This window comes from Leopardus geoffroyi, chromosome C1 (assembly GCF_018350155.1).
Source record: "Leopardus geoffroyi isolate Oge1 chromosome C1, O.geoffroyi_Oge1_pat1.0, whole genome shotgun sequence".
Taxonomy (NCBI): Eukaryota; Metazoa; Chordata; class Mammalia; order Carnivora; family Felidae; genus Leopardus; species Leopardus geoffroyi.
In genome coordinates, this window is record NC_059328.1 from 210,787,255 (window position 1) to 210,813,258 (window position 26,004).

Here is a 26,004-nt window from a genome sequence, read left to right on the forward strand (position 1 = left end):
CTTAACAGGCATTTTTAATCTTGAGTCCAGGCATTTCTTGAGTCCCTTTATGTCTCTTCGGTTTCGTGTTGAATGCTTACTGCCTTCTGAGATGATTGAAAATATCCTTTTATTATAAATTTTTGTTTGAATTGATGGGAGAGGTGGGACTTCATTCTTACAGGTTAATCATTTCCAGTTTTCTTGGGTTAGTTTTCAGTTTTCAAATCAGCCTCAAGCTTAAAGGTAGTAGCTGTTTGATTAGAATATTTGTATAGCTCCAGACCTCTAACAAACCATTGTCATTTTCTTAGGAAATGTGAAAATATTTAAATGATTAATTGCTTTTTGAATTCTTTACCATAGAGCTCTTACGTAGTCTTGTCCTTCCATTAGAAACACACTAAAGCAACTTTTGTATTTCCAAGAAGCTCATGTATTACAGGTACTATGTATTCCTAATTAGATAGTTACCTGAATTTATCTTTAAATATATTATTTAGTGTGAATCTGACTTATCTTGACATATCTATTGTGGAGATTAATAATAAAATAATTTTTAAATACTTTTAGTTTATGGAGTGAACTGTTCTACGTTTAAATGCACTAATTAAAAATTTTTACATTGATGTGTAATTTTTAAGATATAGTAACTTTGTAAAATATTTTATCTTCTAGGAGAGGGTTAAATCCACCACACAGGGTGAAATCTATCTCCATGACAACATTCACACAACAGGAAATTGAATTTCTGCAGAAACATGGAAATGAAGTAAGTGTTTTTACAATTTTTAACTTTCTTGTTGGCAGTCGTTTTAATAAGGTTTAATAAGTTGTTTAGAATGGTGGATTTCACTGTGGAGGGGTGCCTGAGTGGTTCTTGTCGGTTAAGTGTCAGACTTCGGCTCAGGTCATGATCTCAGGGTTCGTGAGTTTGAGCCCCGCATCGGGCTCTCTGCTGTCAGCAGACACCCTGCTTCAGATTATTTGTTCCCCTCTCTCTCTGACCGTCCCCTGTGCTCGCTCGCTCTCTTTCTCCAAAATAAACAAACATTAAAAAATAAAAGATGGTGGATTTCACTGTTTAAAAAGTTATTTTTGTGTTCTATATCTAGATACCTAGAATGTACTCATTTAGTAATGTACTTAGAATTAATATCTACTGCAAAAATACCTTTATCCTGAGGTGAAACATGTATCTAAAGTTCATCAGTGTTGAATGTAAAAGCCATTTTTGGAAGACATCTAGTATGGGAGTAATTGTTAGTGTTTACTTTAAAAGACCAAAAGAGTAAACTTTTGTTAGGCCATTGTGTAATCAGCTTTTGCTTGAGGTCCCCTCCTACCTTTTTATTATATGTTGAACTTTGTGTTGAGCAGGTGCTGGGTAGGGAGGAGGCTGGCAGTGCTGGGGGAGAGCCCAGCGTGAAGGGGAGCCCAAGAAGAACTTGGAGAGGAGCTGTTTCATTCGAACTCTGTTTTAATGGGCTTCCAGCAATGCCATTCTGTTTTGTTTGCTTTCTTGTTTTTAGTTCTATGTTTTTACCATGTGTTCATGAAAGTGGTGATCTGGCATTGAAAAAACTATAAAATTGACCCAAAAAATTATTTCATTACTTCATGGAAAGGAAATAATTACTTTAGTTATACTACTCTGTTTGCATATTTTTGATATAAGAGAAAGAAAAAAGTTGTTTTAGTATTTTATTCATTTTAATTGTTCACCCTCAGAATATATGTAGGCATTTTTACTTGCCTCTCTTTCTTCCTTAAGCAAGTAATATCTTAAACTTGCTTGCCTACTTGTTTCGCACATCTGATTTTGGCTCTAAAACAGCAAAGAGGTATAAATTCAAGATTATGAGATATTTTTAAACGCATGATTCAGAGTAGTGAGCACACTTTGAAGTCTCCCAAATTTTGCTGATAAAAAATTATTTTGTGGAATCAAGTTTCAGACTGACATGGGAAAATCTAAAGCTAGGAGAAAGGGCAGAAGATTTGTAATGACAGTATAGAATAATATATTTACTGATTAAAATATAATTTGAATTGTTTATATAAAGTTTGGGATTAAACTAGCAGTGCAAACTTTTAATTACACTGTTAGAATGTTGGCCTAGTATGGAAAATTTTGGATATCTGAAATAGGGAGTCAGAAATAAAATATTACTGTTCTTAGATGAAAGATCTAATGATCATAGATAACGTCAGAGAAATAGAACTAAAAAGGTGACAGTCTATTGGAGAGGCTAGGTAAAAACATCTGCACCTGTCAGTAAGTAGCTAAGGTTAGGTGAAGATCGGCCTCAAAATACAAGATTGATTGTGATAAGAACACTCAACATAAGATCTCCTCTCTGAAAACAATTTTAAGTGTCAATACAGTATTCTCACCTGTAGGCATAGTGTTGTACATTAGATCTCTGGAACTTACTCATCTTGTATGAATGAACTTTATACCCACTGCATAGCAGCTCCCCATTTCCCTTCCCAGCTCCTGTCAACTGCCATTCTACTTTTTGCTTCAGTGAGTTTGACTGTTTTAGATGCCTCATGTGAGTGGAATCATACGGTATTTGTCCTTCTGTGACTGGCTTATTTCACTTAGCATAGTGTCCTCAAAGTTCACCCATGTTGTTGAATATGGCAGTTTTTAAGATGGACATCAAAATAAATTCAGAATATAGGCAAGGAAACAATTTTAGGCAACTCATATCAAAAAGTGGAAACAGGGATGCCTCAGTGGTTCAGTTGGTTAAGCGTCCAACTTCGGCTCAGGTCATGATCTCGCAGTTCGTGAGTTTGAGCCCCACGTCGGGCTCTGTGCATACAGCTCAGAGCCTGCTTCGGATTCTGTGTCTCCCTCTCTCTCTGCCCCTCCCCCACTCACAATCTGACCCTCTCTGTCTCAAAAAAAAATTGGAAGAAAAAAGTAGAAACAAAATATGAATATTAGAGATGACTGGAATGGGTTCATGGATTTTAAATCCCGAAAAGAGCCATGCAGACTGATAGGCCACTTAAAGCCCTTGCCAGGGCAGTCACTGTGCGAGGTGCTGTGGGTGTGCGAGGTGCTGTGGGTGCAGTTATGGGTGTGTCTCAGAGGCTTAGCTGACATAGAGCTTACAGTGTAGTTGGGGAGGCAGATATGTAACAGTTATAGCATATGTTAGATAACTAATGACAAGAATAAGAAGTATCAGAAATAATCTGGAAGGACAGATTCAAACTGTGGGTGAAAAGGAAAGAATTGGGAAGATCTCATAGAGGTAAAACATTTAGGACCTGAGCTGGCTGGAAAAGAGATTTGTTCGTTTTTAAGTTTATTTCTTTCTTTATTTTTAAGTGATCATGACACCCGACGTGGGGCTTGAACTTATGACTCTAAGATCAGAAGTCGCATGCTCTTTTGACTGAGCAAACCAGGCGCCCTGTGGCAGGAAAAGATATTGAAGGCAGAGCAAACACATTGCACAAAGAGAAAGGGAAATTTACTATAGTTCGTACTGTTAGAAAATGTACCAACCTTTTAAATACTTGTTAAGGAAGATGCACATAGTTTCTTGTGTCCCTAAGAACATCTTAGAATCAAAGTCTTGGGCTAGGTATATTTAATTCTTACTAATATTAACAGTATCTGTGTTCTTAAAAACTTAAGAGGTGCTTACTTAGAAGGTAAGGATTGATACTATAAAGTGCAGGATGGTCAGCACAGCCTAGCAAAAACTTGATAGACTTCCAAGCGCAGGTGCTCTATTATCACTTTATCTTATGTAAACATTTAAATATTAAGTTTAACATGCATAGAGAAAGCATGCAAATGTTAATTTTTCATTTTAAAACGTTGCCATATTCCAACTGTGTGTCACTGTGTTTGAGGACCATCCTCAATCACATATATTTTGGATTAAAAAGGCCCTGCCCGTCTTACGTAATGTGCATGAAGGGGTCATACCTGAGGATGAGTGTTTCATCAGTTAAAAGGGAGTATATTGACTGGCGGCGGTCCTGGGGTCTCCTCCCTCCCGGGGTTAGTGTTCTGAGGGTCAGTTAGCTGGTCCTGATTGGCGGGTGCAGGCTTACGCAGGTAAGCGCGGTGGTTGCTGAATGACTCAGCAACCCGTGTGTTGAACAGAATTCACCTACATTGCACATGCTTTCAGTGTTCCTCCAGACATTTCTATGTGGGAAAACCTGTTTACAGTCATCTGAGTGTATAACTTCAATCTGTTGCAATGCTTGCATTACGGTTGTGAACAGCTTGCCAAAGGAAGTCATGCTGCCAAATTCAGGATAAAGAGTAGGAGGGGACCGCCAAGTTACAGGGCAAAGGGCACAGATTCAGGGAATCCGTTTTATTCACCATCAGCGCAGTGGCCTAACACATGTGCGTCTCTAGGGAAGATTTCGTTTTTCATTCAGACCCGTGTTAAGAATTGTTCATTGGTTTTGGAAAATCACAGAACTGATGGCAGCACCACTTACGGTATTTGAGTGATTAATAAAGTTCATCTGTCTTGGTCTGCGAGCTGTGGTAAGCAAATACTGTTATTACCGTTTATAAATGTGTATCAAGGACATGCTTAATATTTATTACATTATACCATTAGCTTCTACGGATGTGGTTTACGAAGTACTTGAACATTACTTTAGTGTTCTGAGACTCCTGCGGAGCAGATGTATATGTTATTATCTTATAGAACATAATGTGCCAGATGTCCGTACAATATTTTTCAGCAAAGCACCTTGTATTTATTATTTGCAGAAATACTTGTGACATTTTTTTCAGAAGTAAAGTGTTTTACAAAAAATTTCTATATACTGTATTTACCTAGTAGCACTTTTCTATCATGATGTTAATTTAAAAAAAAATCTTTAGTTGTTTCCTCCATATATCCTCTTTTGTGATATTGTGGGTAATTTATGGTCCTCTAGCTGAGGGAATTTCACTACTGGGTTAAATCCTGATTATCAAAGTTAATGGAAGCAGGGCTGGTGATCAGTGCTCTAGAAATTCAATAAAAAGAAAATGTATTAGTAATTTTATTTTGAAACATCAGTTTTTCTTTTCTAGGAGCAAATTAACTCTCCTTAATTTTGTTTTAGGCCTGAGAATAAAAGAGTCACTATTGATGCTCCGCAGGCGCATACAGTCTACATGTAGAAATAAAATCATTTAATAGACAATATTTGATTATTTTTATGCTAGATTATAAAAATAACCCCCAAAACAAACTACTGCTGTAAGAAAGAAAAAAAAAAAAAAAAACTTTCTAAAACAATTGGCCCATAAAGTAAGGTGCTCTTTTCTCTCTGTTCACATTTATGATGGATTCATTTTTCATTTTTAAGAGAGATTTATTAATCACCTGCTGTGTACCAAGAACTGTCCCTGGGTGCTAGAGATAGAGTGACAAGCAAAAGCAGACAGGACTTGCCCTCATGTAAAGCTTGGAGTTTAGTGGGGGGAGACAGACAACAAAAATCATTTTTTGCCAATTCCATTTTGGTTTAAGACAGAGAGGGCTTCAGTGGTAGTTGTAGATGCTGTGGGAGTGTGGAGATGAGGATTTTTCAGGACGTTATACTTATGATTAAATAGGCCTTAGTTTATGAGATAAGCTATTGAGAGTTTTTGGGCAATTAAATTGCATCTTTGGGAGAGATTGGGGCCATTTATAACAGGAAACAAACACTGTCACACAAAAAATATTTTTGTTTCTAAAAAAATTTTAAATTCCAAATTCACATGCTCGGACAGTTTTTCTGGAATATCCAGTTATCATTTTATGATACGTTGTGTGTACTCAGTCTACTATGGGTTAAACAGGACACCTTGTGTCCTGTAAACTAAATAAGTGATGGTGATTCTCCACACAGACTCGTGGACTCTGAAAAGTGGAAAGCCAATATCAGAAAGAGTTTATGGGACATTATCAGAGTAAAGACCGTGAACTTTTTTTTTTTTTTTTTTTTAACGTTTATTTATTTTTGAGACAGAGAGAGACAGACCATGAACGGGGGAGGGTCAGAGAGAGGGAGACACAGAATCTGAAACAGGCTCCAGGCTCTGAGCTGTCAGCACAGAGCCCGACGCGGGGCTCGAACTCATGGACCGCAAGATTGTGACCTGAGCCCAAGTCGGCCGCTTAACCGACTGAGCCACCCAGGCGCCCCAAGACCGTGAACTTTTGAATGAATCGTGAATCAGTGTGTGAAGATACCATGTCGTTTCAAAGTGCTGTAGTCATTTCTTTAAAGTTTTGGTAAACGCTAAGCGGTCTTAACCCAAACTGTAACTCTCTAGGGAAATAGATAAAATTTGAGCTGGATTTGTTAAATACTTCTTGAAGTGCAGTGGTCTTGTGCAGAAAGAATGGGATTTGGACTCGGCAGGCTGAGAACATTGGACAGGATGCCCCTGAGACTCCATTTCTACCAACTGTAAAATAGTGACAGTAAAATCTTTATATAGAAAGGTTAAAATACTTTGAACTTGAGCAGTCTGCGAAAGTTCCGGGTGTAGTTCTTGTTGGATAATGTAGGTATTCAGATGTTTATTGAATCAGAATCTAAGGTAGTAGAAGTTACAAGGGAAGGATTATCAATATGTATTTTTGTTCCTTATTAGAGGGATTTTTTTAGTTTTCATAATGTACAAAAGTGTCATTTACATTAATGTTTGGGTTATGTATTTAAATTCTTGGGACATTTTAATTTTTATGCTGATCTTAAATAGTAGCAACAATTGGCTGTGATTTTAATAACAGCATATTAAATGTCATGATTGAGAGAGCTAAGTTACAAACTCAGTACTCCAGGATCTAGAATTACCTTGTTGCTTTTAGCAAGGTTGGCAAACTGTTTCTGTAAAGGACCAGTAAATATTGTAGGCTTTGTGGGCCACCTACATACAGTCTCTGTTGCATATCCTTGTTTGAATAGAGCATTTTTAAAATAATCCTTTAAACAGCTGTAAAAACCATTGTTAGAGCAGGGGCAGTGCAAGAACAGGCCAGTGGCCCAATTTGATCTGCAGGTGGTTGGTTGAAGACCCCTGGTCTGTGGCATTCCAGAGTTTTCAGTTCTCAGTATAAATCCTTTCATAACCTTCCTAGTTAATCTTTTTCTTGCTTCATTTCCAGCAGAAATGTTTAAACTGTAGTGATCTCTGTTTTGTTTTCCATATATGCTGTCCGTATTCCAGTTTTCTTGCCATTTTGCTCATGATGTTGTATTTATTGTGAATCTTTTTTTAAGCCCTATCAAATTTTTACTCTCCTATGAAGTCTTCCAGGAGTATTGGAGCTGACAGGGACTATATAAACCCCCCACTCATACTTCAAAAAAAAATTTATATTTATATTTAATTTATATTTATATGTATGTGTGTGCATATGTGTATATATATGTGTATATGTACATATATATACACATACACACCATGGCATTCATTCTAAGATATTGCACAATATATATATATATATATTTTTTTTGATTTCGTAGTTTCTTCTGTATTGGTTTTACTATCCTCAAAACATTGTAGACATTTCTATATCGTATCTTACATACTTCTTCATTACACTTACAGCAGTGAGAGTGTACAAGAATATATATCCAAGGGAGTTTGAGACTTTGGATCCATGTGAATTTCATCCAAATTACTTTTAGTAGTTGTTAAAATTTTTTCTTATTTCTTTCTTTATTTATTTAGTGTGTGTGTGTGTGTGTGTATGTGTGTGAGAGAGAGAGAGAGAGACAGAGAGAGAGAGAGAGAGAGAGAACTCTCCAGAGATTCTGACTGTGAATGTATGGTGAGTATGGTGAGGTGAAGGGGTGTCTGTTTGCATTTTTAGCCAGAACCCCATTGTGATTCTGAAGCTGAGGGCTACAGGCTACCATTTGAGAAAACCACTATAGCAGCTAAAGGCTCCAGACTAAGACTCAAAATAATTTGTGGTCTTGTCACTTTGGGCAAACTACTTTTTCCTGAGTTTCATTTTCCTTTGTAATCTGTGAGAAATACCTGTCTTGTGCCTTTGATGTGAACATATTGTAGCATGGTCTTTTTGAATGGTGACTGAAAACCCAGATTATTGTAGAAGGAGCTAGGTGCTAGTTTGTAACTAATGCTCTGAGCGTTTAACTTTTTCTTTTGCACTGGTATTTTAGGTCACATTATTTACTTCCTTCTAGCTTATTTGCCTCAGCCATTGTAGCTTCCTCTCACCTCTCAGCTATTTTGTTTCTTTTTTCCTGTTAGTGAGTTACCATTTTAAAAACTTACTTGGATCTAATTGAAAATAGAAATTGTCAGTCTTTTTTGTTCCTTTTAAAACGTCTTCTTATGGAGATATTCATATATCTATACAAGCACATGGAATAATATAACAAACTTCCACCCATTCATGGTCTTCTTGTCCCTTCTTTATACATATCTATATAGATATTTTAAGTGTATTTATTTTGAGAGAGACATTGTGAGTGTGGGAGGTGCAGAGAGAGGGAGAGAAAGAGAGAGAGAATCCCAAGCAGGCTCCACACTGTCCATGCAAAGCCCAGTGTGGAGCTCGAACACACAAAGCCATGAGATCATGACCTGAGCCAAAACCAAGAGTCGAACGCTTCACCGACTGAGCCATCCAGGCACTACCCCCGCTTTATTTTTTGAAGCAAATCTTAAGACATATGATTTTATCTGTAAATTCATCAACTAATGTTATCTCTGAAAAACAAGGGCTTTAAAAAATACATAATCGCAATACGATTTTCATGTCCATAAAAATTAGTAATCTAGTTAGCAATGTTCAGTTTTCTTTCATTTCCTAAGTTTCATTTCTTTTCCTTAATGGTTTGTTTGAATCAAGATGCAAGTAAGCTCCACTTACTTGCTGTGAGTGGTTAATGTGGGTTTTGAAACTGTACCTGCTGATAAACGGTCAGAAGCTAGATGATCACAGTCTTACCAGGCAACTTCTTGGACTGTATCGCTTGGATTGTGGGATAGAGCCAGGTTTGCATCAGGAGAGTTGGGGCTTCAGATCATTGGGGCTGGATGCCCTGTAATCCGGGGTAAGTAGTGGCCATCTTAAGTCTCTGGGAAGCCTAACAGCTCAGATGACTTTAGACCTAGCAGTCAAACATGCTGCACAAGTGCCTGTGGTGCACATCTGAGTTCTAGTCCTCCACCTGTGTCTCTTGTGCTTCAGCATCAGCTGCTACTCAGGCTCCTCACGATTGATGTTGAGTCTTACCAGAGCAGGAAGTCTGCTTGGCTTCTAGGACAGCACCTGGCATTCATCTTGGCAACAGAGGATGCCATCTGGTTGTGGGGTGCTTTATGAACTGGTAAGAAGAAAGTTGAAACAGGCTCTGGGCCCATAGATTTTTGAGGAATTGGTGATGACATCGAAGAGTTCTTGGTTCTGTTTCCGGAAATTAAAGTCATCCTGCACAGGCAGTATCAGCTTTGGGTAGGAGTAAGCAAAGGCCACACCCAGCAAGAACTTCTTACAGATTTAGATGGTGTCTTGTCAGTCTTCTACTGGACCATGGGCTCCACCAGCTCCTCAAGGAAAACCTCATACCAGTCTGTGATTCTGGGATCTTTGCAAGGATGGGGTGGTGGTGAGCAGTTACCTTCTGTTGCAGCTGCTGCTGTAGGTCTCACTGCAGGCAAGGGGGGTCTCTGGTAGTGTGAGTGGCTTGCAGGTTGACCTACATGCTGCACTGTCTCTCAGAACCCCTTTTCATGGATGCCCATGGCAGCATCGTCTCAAAGCCACGGCACAATGGCCAGATCTGCCTGTCTTCTGCCCCCTCCACCTCCCAACTTATTTATTTATTTATGTATTTATGTATGTATGTATGTATTTTTGAGAGAGAGAGAGAGAGAGCAAGATAGAGTACGAGTGGGGGAGGAACAGAGAGAGAGGGAGACACAGAGTCCGAAGCGGGATCCAAGCTCTGAGCTGTCAGCATAGAGCCCAACGCGGGGCTTGAACTCACAGGCTGTGAGATCATGACCTGAGCCGAAGTCGGACGTTTAACTGACTGAGCCACCCAGGCGCCCCCCCAACTTTCTATTATGAAACATTCAAATATACATAAAAGTTGAAAAATTGTGCAGGTATGGTAAACATTGTGCTGTGTTTGCTTTCACACATGTCTGTGTATCTGTCCATTAGTTAATTCCACTTAACGTTTCTTACGCTTCAAAGTAAGCCACAAACATTAGTTCACATCACCCCTTAAATCCTCAGGAGATCATTAATTGGAATTCAATATTTGTTAAAAATTGAAGTATAATTGACATAGACGGAAATGTAACAATCTTACCTTGGGAAGAGTTTTGATAAATGCATCCCCTTTGGTAACCCAAAGCTCTGCAAAGATAAAGCACATTGACATTTCTTCTTACTTAATGTCTCCCCTCTCCAGAGGCAATCACTGTTTTGATTTTTATTTGTATTTAATAAAGTGTGCTTTTTGCATAAGACTTCTTGTGAGAGTTATGCATGTGGATACATGTAGTTTGTTCCTTTTTTATTACCTAGGACTGTTCTATCTATATTTATATATAGATATCTATATATAGATATATCTATATCAGAATTTGTTCATTTTTCTTCGTAAGACTGGTTTAGTGAGTATTTTCTTTCAGTCTGTGGCTTTCTCATTTATTTTCTTAGTGTTTTTTTTTTTTTTCTTTTTGACAAGCCAAAATTTGTCTTTTTTGATGAATGTTATCAGTTTTTAGTTTTATAGTTTCTTCTCTCTCGGCTCTAAAGAAATCTCTGCCTAGTGTCATCATCATAATCTCATTTTATTTTAGAAGCTTTGAAAGCTTTAGCTTTTACATCTACATCTATGATCAGTCTCAAATTAATTTTAGTATATGGTGTGCTGGAGGTTGAGGTTCGTATTTTTCTGTGAATATATACAGTTGTTCCAGCTCCATTTGGTAAAAACACTTTTCTCAATGGATTACTTTGGAACCTTTGTCAAATACAAAATGACCATGTAAGTACGAGTATGTTTCAGGGCTCTTTGTTCAGTTTCATTCATTCATTCATTGCCCTTTATGCCAGTGGCATACCGTCTTGAAGTCAGTCTTGAGGTCAGGGAGTGCAAGTCCTCCAATTTCCCTTCTCTTTGAAGATTCCTCTCCATATTGTATATCAGGAGTTGGCAAACTGTGTACCTGCTCCCCGCCCGCCCCCTTCACTCCCCGCGCCAGCCAGATTTGGCCTATTGCCTGTTTTTAAAAGTCCCACTTGGTGATGTACTGTTGTTTGACATGGAGACCCCTTCCCCTGTTGGCAGCTTCTGCTACCAAGTGTTAGAATCTTATGTGGGAGTTGATGACTCAGTCGTCTTTGGCCAGCTGCTTTAGTTGAGATGACTGGGCGCTTTAGAAGGACAGAAAGAGGAACACTGGGATCTGAGTGTCACTGGGGCAGAGAGTGAAAGTGATCACTGGTTATTAAGATTATGTTTCTTGTATCCGTTTTGATGAATTGTATTTTTCAAGGAATTTGCCTAAGTTGTCATATTTATTGTCAAAGTTAATGGGAGCCTTCTTTTAAATGTGTTTAGTAGCTTCTATAATTTTGGTCTTTGTTTTTTCTTCAATTTACTCTGGGTTATTTGCTCTTTCTTTGCTTAAGATAGAACCTAAGATCACTGATTGGAGAGCTTTCTTTTCTAATCTTTTAAAGCAATAAATTTCTCTCTAACCTCTGTTTTAACTGCTTTGCACAAATTTTGATATGTTGTATTTTATCATTCAGTTTAAAATGTTTTCTAGTTTCCCTTATGATTTCTTCTTTGATCCATGGATTATATAGAAATGATTAATTTCCACATATTTGGAGTTTTTCTAGATCTCTTACTGTATAATCAATTTCTAATTCTGTTTTTGTCAGTGAACATTCTCTATGTTTTCTCAACCCTTTCTTATTTTTTGAGTCCTGTTTTATGTCCAGCACATGGTCTCTCTTGGTGAACATACTACGTGCACTTGAAAAGAATGTATTTCTGAAGTTATTGGGTATAGTGTCCTATAAATGTCAGTTGTGATTGATAGTGCTGTTCAGATCTTATAGGTCTGCTTTACTGATTTCGTGTAGGTAATTTATCAGAGCACTTAACAAATGATTGTGGATTTGTATATTTTTCCCTGTTTTATTGTTTGCTTTATTTATTTTGAAACTTGTTAGGGGCCAATATTTATTATTACTATGTCCTCCTCACAAAGGTGACATTCTGTCATATACAGTCTCTCTCTCTCTCTCTGGTAATACTTTTTTCTTCTTTGAAAAGAGCATTATCTGATCTTTATATTGTTCTTGCCCTATGGCAATAGGTCATCTTGAAGCTCTTTTTTTTTCTAGATATAGCTATGACGTACCCATGTGTGTTTTATGAGCGTGTGTGTGTGTGTTTATCCTTCCTGGCGTTTGCTAAGCTTCATTAATCTGTGAATTTGTCTTCATCAAAATTATTTTAACATTTTGACCATTTTTTCTTTAGATACTTTTCCAGTTCTAGGATTTACATTTGATTCTTTTCTGTAATTGTTCCCTTTGCTGAGATTTCATAGTTTTATTCATCATAAGCTCTTGCACAGGGGGATACAAGTTGCTTTAAATCATTATCTACCAATTCCAAAGTCTTTGTCACATCAGGTGTGTCACTACTGATTGCTTTTTCTTTTGATTGTGGGTCACACTTTGCTGTTTCTGTGTATATATCTAGTGATTTTGGATTATATCCAGAAGGCTGGAAATGGTGCATAGTAGAGCCTCTGGATTCTGTTTTGTTCCTTCCAAAAGTGTTGGTTTTGTTTGTTTCTTTTGTTTCCTTTTTACTGTAGCAAATTCTGCTTCTCATGGAAGATACCAGTTAAAATCTCCACTTAGTTCTTTTAGTCTTTAATTGAGTTGGTTTGGAGTCAGCCCCGCACATGCCTAGGTCAAGGGTGAGCCAGAGACCTGGGCAGAGTTTTGTGGCTCCTACTCTCTGATTCTCTCCTTCCTTGGATTTGCTGCTCACTTTCCAGTTTTTGTAGTTGCTGCAACTACTCTGATTGTTACTGACCACGTCTTAAAAAAAAAAAAAAACAGCAAATGCTTAATTTCCTTTCCAACATTCTGTTTGCTTTGGTTGTTCCCTAGTGTCTTCTGGTAGTTTTTATAATGTACATAGAGATTCTAGTTATCTGTTGGAGAGTTGGGTTTTAATGTGAGCTATTCTGACATTACTAGAAGTGGTACCTGCTTTGCTTGCCTGTTAAATCTTTGTTTTCTAGGAATTTCCCCTCCGGTTGTTTACTCCGGTTCTCTCTCTCTCTTTCCACCTCCCCTGCCCTCCCCCACTCCCCTTTTCTCCCTTCTCCAGCCCAGTCATTTGTTCAGTAGTTTCCCACTGTTTGGATTTTGCTGATTCGATCCGTATAAGTAGTGTAGTAGTGTCGGTGTTCCTCAGTCATTGTAGTTACCAGTAAATTGGTAGTTGGATCTAGTAGCTTCTCAAGATTCGTGTTTAGTTTGGAAAAAGAGGAAGTCCTGGGTGTTGTGTTCTTTCATGGAGAGATTTTGGTGGCACGGTTATGTTAGGGGCTGTTCTTGTAGTTCTCTGTTCCTATATCCATTAATTTGGGGTTGTAAAGTGGTGATTTTTAACTAAGTGATTTTCCAGGTGCACTCTGGGGATCTACTGGAGATCCTGGAGACCTTTTCAGGGATTCTGTAAAATCAAACATTTTTTTTTTTTTTCAACGTTTATTTATTTTTGGGACAGAGAGAGACAGAGCATGAACGGGGGAGGGGCAGAGAGAGAGGGAGACACAGAATCGGAAACAGGCTCCAGGCTCTGAGCCATCAGCCCAGAGCCCGACGCGGGGCTCGAACTCACGGACCGCGAGATCGTGACCTGGCTGAAGTCGGACGCTTAACCGACTGCGCCACCCAGGCGCCCCAAAATCAAACATTTTTAATAGTAGTTTGAAGACTTGATTGGCTATTTTTACTTTCATTCTCATGAGTGTATGGTGGAGTTTTTCAGAAGTTACATAACATAAAAATGCAGAGGCAGATGAGAAATCAGTTATCTTCTATTTAATCAAGTATTCATGAAATTTGCAAAGATTCATGAAATTTGCAAACTTTTTCACTAATATTTTTGGTTTTAGAAAATACAGCTATTTTAATAAAATTTACATTAATGTGCAGTACTTTTATCATTCTTTTTTAAGTACATTAAAACTAGTCACGAATATCAGGTATATAGTGCACATAAAGCTATATGTGGTTCTCAATATTTAACTGTTTTCAAAATGAGTTCCAAAACGTCTTCCAACAATGACCAGTTACATGTGGTTTTTTTTTTTAAGTATTATGAAATTATTTGATGTGTTTCAATCTGTTGTAGTTATTCTTATTGGTGGTCAAATTGTTCCCTTTGGACATTGAGATAATCTGTTTTGGAAACCTACTTAAAACTCCCCTCTTCTGCACATCTCATTTTTACTGACAAGAGCTTTGCCTGGGTATTCCTTTTCCTTTTTTCTTTTCTTCTTTTCTTTTTGATTAACCTGTGGGCCACCCATGTACTCACAAATGTTCAAAGAAAACGAAATGTTTTTTTCTTTTCCTCATGATTACTTCACATAGACTGTGGTATGGATCAGGTTTACTTCCAAGGCTTGTTCTGCACTTGGGCCGCTTAGTCTCTCTGTTCCTCAGCCAGAGGCTACATTCCCAGCCTCAGTCAGCTGCCTGGCAAATGCAGGCTTTGAGTCGCCAGGACAACCAGACAATCGAGGGTCAGTACAAATCCATGACTGTCGTTGAGCTTTCGGTTGAGTGAAACAATGAGTAGTGTTCCTGTTAGAGGTGATTCACTGGTATTGGTGCTGTCCTTAAGCCATCGATAATCCACAAACAGTTCTTATTGCATATTGTGACGAGTAAATACAGTTGTACTTCATATTCAGCTCTGAAGGAAATGTGATTAGGTCACCTTTACCATTCTCTCTTGCTCAGTACCTTGTTTCTGGAAAATGTCAAAATTGAAAACTTACTCTGTAGAGAGAAAGAAACGTAAACCTTTGGTTAATCTTTCCTTTTTGGCAGGCTTGCTTATAATATTCATAACTGTCTTTGGGAATGAGAATGCTGTGCTTTAAGATTTATGAAGGCTTCACAATTTAAGTGTAGAACAATTGGAACCAAGACACTGGTAGGAGTTTTCTACTCCTTTTTAGATAATGATTCTAAAACAAAGAAGTAGAATTATCTGGGAAGAATTTGTAAACCAAAGAGTAATAAATAGGATTGGCTCCACTTAGACACTAAAAATATATCTCTGTGTTTATAGGCAATAATTTGCAATATAAACTTGGAGTAATTACAACGGTCCGAAACTAGAATAGGCACAGATCTACAGACTAGATCCTTAGACGTGCTATAATCTTTATATATATTAAGTGTATAAAGTTACTGTAAAATAAACACATTTTAGCAGTTAAGTATGGAAGGAATTGGTTATTCAGTAAATGGAAAGTCTGAGTGTTAACTGATGTGGTAGACCAAAATTAATTTCAGAAGTATTTTAGGCTTAAAATTTTAAAGCACAAAGAAAGCAGCAAAAATATAGAAAATGTCTCATAGGATCTCCCTCCAAGATACTTAATCCCAAAGGGAAAAATAGTGACTTTAGTATGAAGAAATCTGGCACATGTCAGTTAACATCACCTAGGAATGGGACTGATTGACATCATGTGTCTCCTGATACAATTCACGGAAAAGGATACAACATCACTTAGGTTGTATTCCTTGCCAAAATGTATAACATAAGTTTAGTCATGAGAAAACCTAAATAAAGGAGCATACTACAAAATAATTGGCCTATACTCTTCAAAGATGTCAAGGTCATGAAAGACAAAGACGCTTGTAGGAAGTGTTCCAGATTAAAGGCAACAGGACAGTTCAGATTCTCTACCCGTTGAACCTTTTTTCTTTTTGTTCTAAAGGACACTATTGGGGCGCCTGGGTGGCGCAGTCGGTTAAGCGTCCGACTTCAGCCAGGTCACGATCTCGCGGTCCGTGAGTTCGAGCCCTGCATCAGGCTCTGGGCTGATGGCTCAGAGCCTGGAACCTGTTTCCGATTCTGTGTCTCCCTCTCTCTCTGCCCCTCCCCCATTCATGCTCTGTCTCTCTCTGTCCCAAAAATAAATAAACGTTGAAAAAAAAAAAAAAATTTAAAGGACACTATTAAGATAATTGGCTAGTCTGTGGATTAGAGAATAATAAAATGTAAATTTCCTGATTTAGATAGTTGTGCTTATATTTATACAAAAGAATGTCTTTGTTTTTAGGAGGTAGACATTAGGAAGAGAAGGTTCTAAACCATTTAAAGCTTAGAAAAAATTTTATCTAAAGAGCATGATAAAGTAAATGTTAACATTAGAGACTGGGTAAAGGGTATATGGGAGTTCTTTTTTACTATACTTGCAACTTTGCTGTAAAACAAATTATTTTATAACTAAAAAACAAACTAAATTGTAGTGTTTAAGGATGTAAGCTTGAGGGTAGGTAATAAAAAAACATAAATGATTACTGTAAAATTTAATAGAAAATATAGCTGACTACTTAACATTTGAACGTGTAAGGACTTTATATGCTAAAAGCAATGGAAAACCACAAAGTAAATATTGATAAATCTAACTATCTAAAACTGGGAAGCTTATTAAAGGCAGCATACAAAATTGAAAGAACAATTGTTTTGTTACCCATACAGGGTAACTTACATAGTCATACTAGTTTGAGAAAGGAGGACAATTGATAATCTTACTTGAAACCAATGTGACTTCACTAATACAATAAATTTTATATTTATAAAGCTTTTTATAATTTGCAAAGCGTATTCATGAATAACGTGTGTTTAGGTTTGGGGAGTGCTTACCAAAGCTCTCATGCTTTGCTGAAGGAACAAAGGGGGAAGACTCCCTCCCTGCCTTGGAAAAACCACAAAATAAAGACAGAAAACGCATAGCTTATTGGACCAGGAATGGACAGCTAACCCTGGGGGCCAGTGACTAATCTGATCCTCCCTCTTATAAGAAACTGAATTAAGGTTCACAGAGGCTGGATTCAAATGATGAATCACTTAAACCAAGAAGACAGGAGGTACTTGGGCCATGTGCAGTCTTAACAAGTTAAACAGAAAAAAAAAAAGTGTACTAAGATAAGCAAGAGCAGGGATTTAGACATAGTGTGAGAAGCAAAAGTGATCAACTGTGTGTTTGGGGGGGTGGAGAGGAGAGGGGCTTAGGAAACAGATTCTCAGACTACCTAGGTCCCAAATGGCTTTTTCTGTTTGCAGCTCAGTTTCCCCTAAAGTTTTTGTTTTCTTGGTGTTGCTGTATGCTTCCTTGTTTTATCTGAACGAGCGTGGCTGGGTTTTTGTTCTTTGCAACCTCTCTGGAACACGATTTGATGTTAGAGATGTTAAGTGAAATCAGGCATGGGAGTGTGCTGTGCATTGCGTATACTGCCCTTTACTAAGTTGCACGGTAAGTTTCTGAATTACAGCTACTGGTCTCCTGCACAAACTGCAGATTTTTGCAAGTAGGTTTTACTGCTCTTACCACTGCATTTAATTTCTCTCTAGTGTTTGAGTATTTGCTGCTTTTATCTCTTTTATTTGTTTGTACTTGTCAGTTATGTAGAAAACAAGTGTCAAATACATTAATCCTTATCTGAAACTTAACTCTGGTACTTTTTCTCCTTTATTCACTAGTGAATGGGTCCGTAGAATACACTGGCCCTTACATAGCCCTCATTCTTGGAAAGTACTTCCTCCAGGGAAAGGCTTCTTTCATGTTAGTTTCATCTCTGTTACTCCCCATACACTTTATAAAACCTGCCTCAAAAGCAGGCTTTTATTTATTATCCTATTTAAATCGTTATTACTTTTGGGTGCTGGGATGGTATCATAGAACGTCCATGGTTGCAGTTAAAGTCAGGGGTTGGCAGACCTTTTTGGTAAAGGGTCAGATAGTAAATGTTAGGTTCTGTGGACTGTACTGTCCTTGTTGTAACTACCCAACAAAGCAGCATAGACAGTAGGTAAACGAGTGGGTGGGACTGTGTCCCAGTGAAACTTTAGCTGCTAACACACACCAAAGGCCAGGTTTTAGCTTGTGAGGTGTGTTTTGCTAACAACCTCTGGTCTAGACAGAATGTGAGGATTCGCATCAGTGAATTTATTACTTCTGCATAAATAAGTTAGTATGCTAAGTGTTCTAGGTCAGCCTGTATTTTTCAGATGGAACTAAGGGAAAAAAGAATTTCTTAAGTACCTGTATTTCAACACTGTTAAGAAGTTGCTTTCGTTCATGTGCTAGGTTATTTTTTTAGTGTCTGCTATGTGTCAGGCTCCGAGAATACAAATAGTGGTGAATCAGAGAAGGTTCCTGCCTCGTGAGTTTTACATTTAGAAGCTGTGAGATAAAGGGCATGAAAATAATATGTTGTAGTAACGTACAGGTGAGGTTTGGTGTGGGAGATGTTGCCCCCCACTGTGGGATTGGCTTTTGAGGGAAGACTTTCTGAGGAGGCCTGGAAAGAGTAATGATAGTAAAGGAGTCTGGAGAGATAATCAGGGGTTGGCTCATTTGGGGCCTGAATAGGTGAAGAATTTGATTTTTATGTTAAGGAAGCCATTATAAGGTAGTTTATGCTTAGATTAAAAACAAAACCCCTAAGATTAAATAAATTGGATTTGATGGAAGTCTTGCTCCCTCATGTATCCATTTATATGTCTGGTTCACAAAGGCTCTGGTGCCTTACTGATCTGCACATAAAGCTTGTGTGTGCCCGTTTCCAGTGAATCAGTTGCATAGGTTCTAATTCTTGCACATTTTTTAAAACCAAATTTTAACATGGACTATAACATAACAGTCTGAAAAAGATACATACATGGAGAACTGTTTCTCTTGCATTAGGTGTATGGATAGTGTCTTTTTTTCCCTGAGTGTTATTGATACACATCCTTCAGATAGGCTATAACTGGGAAATACCGATCAGTCTAGAAATATGAGCACAGTCATGCTAATGGAGGCTGGATGAATGTAGGAAATGCTAATAATGTACTTTTCAGTATTTAACTTGGGTCATGACATATATTTGGGATATTTTTCTGATTTTGGATGTTTAGGGCAAATTAAGGCAAAAACCTGATTGTTTTTTCTTTTAGCGCTAAATAATATGTTGCTGTTACATGGTATCTTTCTAGAGAGCTTTTAATTGTATTTCCTGTTCGTATTTTTTTCTGTGTAGCTTTTCTTTGTGCTTTCAAAGAGTGGATGTTTGTTACTTGTTCATGAAGTTTTCAATTCTGAGGCCTCCAGTTATTTGTTTCTGTATTGTCTGGGCAGTACTAGCAAGTGCTGCAATTGTTATCTTAGGGAGTCAGTAACCCTCCACGTCTCCACTAAGGAGTGAGGGCAAAATAGTCTGAAATCTGGCTGGATACATGTAGATGGATTTAATGAAAAAAGGTTCTTTAATTCCAGAGCATCTTTCTGTCATTTCCTTCTTTTATTAACTTTATATATTTATTTTGAGAGAGAAGAGAGGCAGAAAGAGCGGGAAAGAGAGAAATCCCAAGCAGGCTCTAGGCTCGAACTCTCAGAAGCCATGAGATCATGACCTGAGCCAAAATCAAGAGTTGGATGCCCAGCTGACTGAGCCACCCAGGCACTCCTCCTTTTCTTATTTTTTATCTTTTTACCTAGAGGTTGCAAACAGAGTCCAGTCACAATGTTTATTCTTTATCCTTTTTATGAAAACAAGGGTTTGTCAGAATAAAGGTAAATTGCCACTCACACAAATTTCTGCTCTGTTTTGCTGTCCCTGAGAGGATTAGGAAGCTGTAATCTCTATCCTTATCTATTTTCCTTCTCAAGCCTGGTGCAGCACCGTTTCCTTATCCTTCCTTTTTTTATATGAGCAATTGAGAATTAGTATGGATGTTTCCTATCTTTGGCGTCCGTAATTGAGTTTGTGAAATTGCTTGCACCACATGTATTTATTATCGTGATTTAGGTGCTGTTCTGGATGGCTTCCATCTGCCCTTCTAGCTCTGGTCTTTACCCTGCTCTGGCTCCAGGCTGCTCATTTGTCTGGATACACAGATGGGCTTTCTTGACTCTTGGCTTCCAGTTGGGTTTAGCTGATGGGGGAACATTGTCAAAGCAAGAAAGGAAGGAGGGAGAGGTTAAAATATTTACTTTCTTCTTCCATGTGGGATTTCTTGTCTCCTTTCTGCATCCTTCCATTGAAGGTCAGACTCCCATCAATTAGCCCTCTTCGTCTTAAGGTTACCTCTTCCTCTCCTCCTTCCCCTGCCAGTGGGTGGGGTTGAGCTGTTACGAATGAGGATGAGGGGAACCGTATTCTCACGTGTGAGTTCCTTACAGCCTGCCTGTGCTTTGTAAATAGTCTATTAAACTTTCTTTCAAATTTTTTGAATTGAGCATGCCACCTGTTTTCTATGGCAACCCTGACTGATACTTTAAAGTATTTTAGATTATGTCAGTGGCTATTATGATTACAATTCTAAAGTGGATTAGCACTAGAATAAGGAAAAAACTATTCTGAAAATTTCACAGGCTTATTCTTGTTGGCTGATGTGTAATTTTAAAATAAATACATGATAGGGGCGCCTGGGTGGCTCAGTTGGTTGAGCGTCCGACTTCAGTTCAGGTCATGATCTCACTGTTCGTGAGTTTGAGCCCCGCGTCGGGCTCTGTGCTGACAGCCCAGAGCCTGGACCCTGCTTTGGATTCTGTGTCTCCCTCTCTCTCTACCCCTCCCCTGCTCACACTCTGTCTCTTCTCTCTCTTTCTCAAAAATAAATATTAAAAAATTGTTTTAAAAAAATAATAAATGAAGTGTGTTTTTCAGCATTATTGGTATATTTGTTGAACACTTAATGTGGCACAACCCATTATTTTAAGCAATGTGGGGAATTCAAAAGTAAATGAGACACATGTGCAGTAATTCAGATATGAGGCAATTGGTAATGAGCCTCATGTAAGACATGCTATAGAAGTGCTATAGAAGTTTGGAGGAGGGAGTTGTGTGTTGTTTTTTTTTATCAAGACCACTTTGATTCTGTCTGCAGCAGGATAGAAGGGAGACCCATAGTTTCCTGTGTTCCTGCGGAGACCTACTTCCCAGTGCTTGCTTACCTCATTATTCCATAACCCACCTCTGAGAGTAATAATAACTGGTACTAGTTAAAGTTCATTATGTACCGCTGTTCCGGAATGGAAACCGCCCCCCCTCCCCCTACTAACTCCTTTAACCCTTCCACCATCCCTGTGAAGCAGGTTCCATTACTAAACAGAATTGGGATTCAAATTCAGGCTGTCTGGTTCCCCTTGTCCAGGCTCTGAACTACCCCAACCATCACATTATTCTATAATCAGAACTGATTATCCACCTCCCTAAAAGAGATTATCAAAACCATTCCGTCATGAGTGCAGTTCTTTCAGATGATGGCTTTTAGGTATCATTCTTGCTCCTCAGTGGTGTTTCTGGTCCCCCAGCACCATGTTTCTTGTGCCAGTAGATTTTGTCACCTGCTGTGGCTTCTTATTGCAGTCATACCCCTCATTCATTTTAGATTTTAGCCCCTTATGTAATGTCTTTTTTCTCCTAGTGTTAATCATTTCTTCTAGTCTCACTGTCCGCATAGATAATCCACGTGATTATCATAATAATAGATAATTTGGCCTCCTGAATTCCTCGACCTCCTACCTCCAATAATCCTTCATCTTATTTTAGACTTTTTATTTATGATAACTGAATCACCTCTCAGAGTTCAAGTTGAAGCATCCTGGTCTCTGGCCACCTCCACTTCTCTCTTCCCAGCTCATTCCCTCTTAATTTCTAAATCCCAACAATTGTGGTACAGCCGTCAGGACTGCAGCTGCTGAGGCTAAACTTCTTGGCCATCATCCTCACCATATCTTTGTTTTTCTTACCTTAGATTTCATGGTCTGTTATAACCATTCCTTTTTAACTTGTCGTATTTTACCTTGAAAGCCGTCACTCAAGTACTTTGTACCTAAATAGCCAGATGAGGCTGGAGGCAAACACAACTATTAAGACTAATTTCACTTTACTACTCATCTCCATGAGTCCTCAGTGCTGCTTGCTGTGTTAGTAATTCACTCTCCCACTCTCCTTCAGCTTTGAAAAACTGTTCCTTTTCAGGTGATCCTGTTTATTATTTTACTAACGGAACAAAAGGAACAGAAAGAACTGTATACTTTTCTTTCAGCAAATCTAGAAACTTGAAAGAGCAATTTTAGTAGAATGGTTGAAACAGAAGCCAGCTTTTCAGGGATGAAAATGTGAATCGGTCTCAAAGAGATTGACATTGTGTTTTCCCAGATGTGTCCCTGGAACACTGTCTCTGTTAAGTGAATCTTGCCCGATACCAGGATTAGTGATTTCATAATTTTGAGAAATAACCGGAAACCGTATGTAGTATATGTATGGAAAGAAAGTTTCCATTTGCTGGCCTAGATTTTACTAACGCACCAGTTTGCAAACTTTGACCAATTTCACAGTCCCCCAAAGGGTTTGCTGAAACACACATTGCTGGGCACCACCTCTTGAGGTTCTGATTTCATAGATCTTGAGTGGGTCCTGAAAGTTTGCATTACAAGTTCTTAGGTCACCTTGATGCTGCGGATCCAGGGACTTGGGAAATCCATTTTGAGAGCCGCTTGGCTTAGGTACAACTTAAGCTGACATGAGTGGCAGGTATGGCTAGGATCTTGAGCAATAATAGGAAATAGCTATTATGGGGTAACATAGTGAGAAATCAGAACTAAAGATTTTTCCTGTCAGAGAGCAGGGACAGAACTGCAACAGTACAGAAGTTTGAGTGATACCCACTGGCTGCTGCTGTCAGATGCCTGTAAAGTCTACCGCCAAGCACTTCATCTTTGCTTTGCATTCCCATGATGAATGAGTGCCAAGACAGTAACTCAGGGATGTGTCTTCAGCCCATCTCCTTTTTGTTTGTATGTTTATTTGTTCACTGTTTGTTTTCAGTTAAAAAAAGTTACATATGGGTGGCTCAGTCGGTTGAGCGTCCGACTTGATTTTGGCTTGAGTCATGATCTTGTGATTTGTGGGTTCCGAGCCCCACTTCAGGCCCTGTGCTCACTGCACAGAGCCTGCTTGGGGTGTTCTCTCTCTCTCTCTCTCTCTCTCTCTCCTTTCTCTGCCCCTGCCCTGTGCTTGCGTGCGCTCTCTTTCTCTCTCTCAAAATAAATGAACTTAAAAAAAAAAAAAAAGTTGTATATGATAGTTCTTAGGAATTTTTAGCACGCAAAGACTAAATGTCATGAAGTGTCCTGAACTAATTGTGTCAGTTACGGTTAATAATTCTTTGGCTTTGGGCAAATAATTACCATGTCTCTTGTTTTCTCATTTGGGACTTTTTGAGAGAAAAGAACTAGAAACTTCCAATCCCCCCTTTATAAATGTAATTGCAAAGCCACAGAATCTTTCAAAATTAAATTTTCGGAGAATCATCAGTCAGGTTTCTAAGGAGAGTCCCATGTGGTTCTTTTTAAGTTGCTAAATAGTCAGTGGGGAAACTGGCCCTGTACAGGGTTGACAGCATTTCTGGCAGTAAGTTGCATTACCATTTCTGGGTGTACTTCTTGGGCTTTGCCACTGTACTGCTTTGTGCCTTAGCCTAGGGCTCATGTGTGTCACCTACACTGCCTTAATGATGTTACAGTATCTGCACTGAGCCTGGAGTAGGAGGGAAAACAAGAAAACAAGAAAAATTGTTTTGAAGCGTGATTGGGGTACAGAGAGAGGAAGAGGGCAAGTCCTTCTTCTGGTTCTTCTTTCTCTCTTTGCCATTTCAGTGAGCAGGTACGATTGAGAGGAATGCTGCTTTTTATTTATTCTCTGATTCCTCGAGTTTTGGGGGGCTTTTTGAAGCTGGATACTGTGTGCTTTTCACAGTGTCATAATTGGTTAATTTTTAAAATGATACAAGTTTGGAAGCTTGTGGACTGGTTTCTTATAGCTTTACTGAGGAACAATTAATTACAATAACTTGGATATATTCAGAGTGTACAATTTTGATGAGTTTTGACCTATGTGAAACCATCACTATAGTAATAAGACAGCATACATTTTCATTATCCCGAAGAATTTTTTTTGTGCCCGTTTGTAATGTTTGCACTAATCTGCTTTCTGTCACTATAGATAAAGTTGTACTTTGTAAAAGTTAAATGGGGGGGGGGGAGGGTCATACAGTATGTACTTTGGAGGGGAATCTGACTTCTCCACATGTAGTTGCTTGTATCAATAGTTTATTCCTTTTCATTGCTGAAGAGTATCCTATTTGAATATTCTAAAATTGATCCATTCAACCTGTTGATGAACCCATTTGGGTTGTTTTCACTTTGGAGTTATTATCAGTAAAGCTGCTATGAACATTGGTGTACAAATCTGAGTGTAGACAGGTTTTTTCTTTTTGTTGGGTAAATAACTTAGAAGGCATGGCTGGGTTATATGGTAGGTGTATATTTAACTTTTAAGTAACTGTAAACTGTCTTCCAGAGTGATTGTACCTTTTTAACCTTCTTGAGAGTTCCGGTTGTTCCAAACACATGATATGGTCTGTCTTTTTATTTTGGGCCTTTTAGTGGTATCTGTGGGTGCCTGTGTAGTAGGTCTCGGTGCTGATACTGGGCTGCTGTGTATATCTTTCATGAGGTGTCTGTTCATCTTCCCTGCCCACTCTTACTGGTTTTTTATAGTTGAGTTTTAAGAATTTTTAAATGTATTTTGGATTCAAGTTCCTTTAAGTTCCTATCACGTTAGATCACAAAATCTTAACACATTTTGCAAATAATTTTTATCAGTTGGCTTCCCTTTTCATTTTTTCTTTTTAAGTCTTTTGAAGAGCAATAATTTTGGGTTTTTTAAGATTTTTAAGTAATCTCTACACGTGACACGGGACTCGAACTCACAACCCCAAGATCGAGAGTCATATGCTCTACTGACTGAGCCATTGAGGTGCCCTGAAGAGCAAGTTTTATTTTTATTTATTTATTTTAACTTATTTTTATTTTTTATTTTAGAGTGTGAGTGGGGCAGAGGGAGGGAGGGAGAGAGAGAGAGAGAGAGAGAGAGAGAGAGAGGGAGGGAGGGAGGGGGAGGGAGAGAGAGAGAGAGAATATCTTAAGCATTAAGAATATCTAAGCACAGAGCCAGACTTGGGGCTTGATCCCAGGACCCTGGGATCATGGCCTGAGCCGAAATTGAGTTAGACACTCAACCGACTGAGCCACCCAGGCACCCCCAAGAAGAGTAGCTTTAAATTTTGAAGTCCATGTTATTAATTTTTTTCTTTATAGTTCTCTGCTCTTTGTGTTCTGTTTGAGTTCTGCATCATTTCATTTCTTTGATTTTTTCTAAAATGTTAAATATCTTAGATTCTTATTTTTTAGCCATTAGTGGGAAAAAGCATGGGAGGTACTTATAAAGCTAGAGTTGTATCTGCCTTGTGTTTTTGTTATTATTATTATTATTGTACTTTAAGCTCAAATTGTTTATGATTCAAGTACTTTTTATTTGTTGTTGTTGTTGTTGTTGTTGTTGTAGATTTTTTTTTTTGTTTTTTTGAGTAACCTCTTTATCCAGCATGGGGCTCAAACTCACAACCCCAAGATCAAGAGTCACATGCTCTACCAACTGAGCCAGCCAAAGCGCCCCTATTTTGGTTGATTTTTAAATTTGTCAAAGATCCACGAAACTGCTCCTGGTCTGATTCCTCTGTTTTATGGGGTGAGGGAACTGAGATTTATCAAGGTAACACAACTTTGCTCATGGCTTACAGTTTAAGATCATTCCAAGACCAAAAAGGCCCAGATCCATTCAAATCCCATTTCCCTATGAGGTGTTA

General features: G+C 38.3%; 1 protein-coding gene across 11 annotated transcripts in view; it reads left to right on the plus strand.

Annotated features, from left to right (window-relative positions):
• AGFG1 (ArfGAP with FG repeats 1) overlaps window positions 1-26,004 on the plus strand; it is a 73,805-nt gene that overhangs the window by 17,800 nt on the left and 30,001 nt on the right. For all 11 annotated transcript variants that reach the window (XM_045481554.1, XM_045481549.1, XM_045481548.1 and 8 more), the window contains exon 2: window positions 658-751. In XM_045481554.1, the coding sequence (XP_045337510.1) occupies window positions 658-751 (94 nt within the window). The remainder of the gene's footprint in view (window positions 1-657; window positions 752-26,004) is intronic.